This window comes from Oratosquilla oratoria, chromosome 9 (genome assembly GCF_046742065.1).
Source record: "Oratosquilla oratoria isolate Oo_2021 chromosome 9, ASM4674206v1, whole genome shotgun sequence".
Lineage (NCBI taxonomy): Eukaryota > Metazoa > Arthropoda > Malacostraca > Stomatopoda > Squillidae > Oratosquilla > Oratosquilla oratoria.
The window spans coordinates 22025930-22027718 of record NC_134785.1 but is presented as its reverse complement, the minus strand read 5'-3'; the positions used below and the strand labels follow the sequence as shown (position 1 = coordinate 22027718).

The 1789-nt window shown below is 36.9% G+C and overlaps 1 protein-coding gene across 1 annotated transcript in view; it reads right to left on the bottom strand.

Moving 5' to 3' along the window:
* Window positions 1–505: 505 nt before the first annotated feature.
* Window positions 506–1789, bottom strand: part of LOC143027919 (putative inorganic phosphate cotransporter) — a 15379-nt gene continuing 14095 nt past the window's right edge. Inside the window, exon 10 of the mRNA XM_076189566.1 lies at window positions 506–1186. Within this exon, the coding sequence (XP_076045681.1) occupies window positions 1170–1186 (17 nt within the window). The 3' untranslated portion in view covers window positions 506–1169. The remainder of the gene's footprint in view (window positions 1187–1789) is intronic.

Sequence of the window (1789 nt, the reverse complement as noted above, 5' to 3'; positions counted from 1 at the left end):
TACTCATCTGTTTAGCTATGTATTTGTTTATCTGTTTACTTATATATTTACTTCTTTTCTTTACTTTTTATAATATACGCTCGCCTCTCTGTGTTCGAAAAATGTGGTTCGCTAGCTTTTCATGGACTTTTCTAACCCTTGAATGCTTTTAGCATATTGGTTTACGCTCTCGTTTGGAGGTCGAGTTGTGTTTAGCTGAAGTCTGAAGTTTACGTAACTGATATATTCTCACACTTAAAAGATAAGATAAAATAATAAAATGGATGTAAAGTAAACATGAAAAGCCTTAAAGGATTATTGCTAAACGGGTCTCGGTGATGCATTATTAAGGACCCGAAATATAATTGATTTTCTCCTTGTGTATTCAGGGAGGCGTCCTGAAGAAGAATAAGAACAAAAATAAAATATAATTCGTACCGAACAGAGGATGGAAGAGAGGGAATCAGGTTAGTTTGAAGTATAGGAGACAAAAAAAAACAAGAAATACTGGTTTATGGTCATGTATTATTCGGGACACCCAAAACCAACCCATTTCATGCCAAAATTATACAAATACTTCCTTCATCGTTGATACATTAACGTTCTTTTGTTTACAAGAAGTACTTTGATTGTATCGGAAATACTTTGCAGAGAAATGCCAAATGGTTAACAACGAAATATATATTTGTATATTTCCGATGTACAGCCTCATGGGTCAGGTCAAAGTGCCCCCGGTAGTACACTCACGTGAGGGCATAAGTCATCTCTTTAATGAAGACGGAAAATCTTTATGTAAACGTATCTTACAGGAGATTCTGATATGATGAAAGGAAGGACAGCTGGGGGGAGTAAGATGCTTAGGTCTGTCGTCGTCGTCTGGTCGGAGATGATAAGAAGCCAAAATGAGGTTATTGCCCCAGCATTGCTATCATCACATTTTTTTTTATATATATAAAAGAAGACACAGGAGGTCCTTAGATTCCTGTGTGACACCTTTGCCCTTTGTATTCGGACATCCATGGTAAGTTTCCAAAGTTACCAGGAGACACGTTCTGGGGTGCCAAAGGTCACTTCTCATGGTGCCAGAGGTCATGTTCCAGGATGCCAAAGGTCACGTCCCAGGGTGTTATGGTTCATATCCTGGGGCCACAAGACAACGAGAGAGCTCGAGGATGAAGTCGTCTTGTTCTTCAGAACTTTGTTGTCTCTGAGAAGAAAGGTGTTACATCAGAGGTTACAGTTGTATTGGTTAAACAAAGAGCATACCTACAAGAGACATTTTGGTCTATAACTAGATCGTATGCTAGATCGTATGCTTTGAGAAATTAATAAACAAGCGAATCTAACAACTGGCAGGCATTACAGATTATTGCTTAGGTTGTTTTTTTTTTTCTAAATTAATCTCAAAACATCGAACTATACTATAGTGCACTGCCTCTGTAGGAAGTTTATTCCATTCATTAACTACATAGTTGACGAAGTTGTTTATACCCATCTCCCAATTAAACCTACGTTCTGACAGCTTCAGACCATTATTTCTCATCTAATTTGTATTCATGGTGAAAATTCAGCACTTTTGATGTTGTTAATTCTCTTTATGTTCACAAAAAGTTGAATAACCTGGGTAATACACACAGCACTACAGTGAGTCAACAAACACGTTCTTACATTTCATACACACAGATATGGCGTGAGGTCTACTGTGATATCTAGATTACTGATCGTATGTATGACGTGATTATCATACAATAGAATGTTACAAGAAAGGAATATTACGTAGCTTATTAATAACCATCATGTAAACTAATAC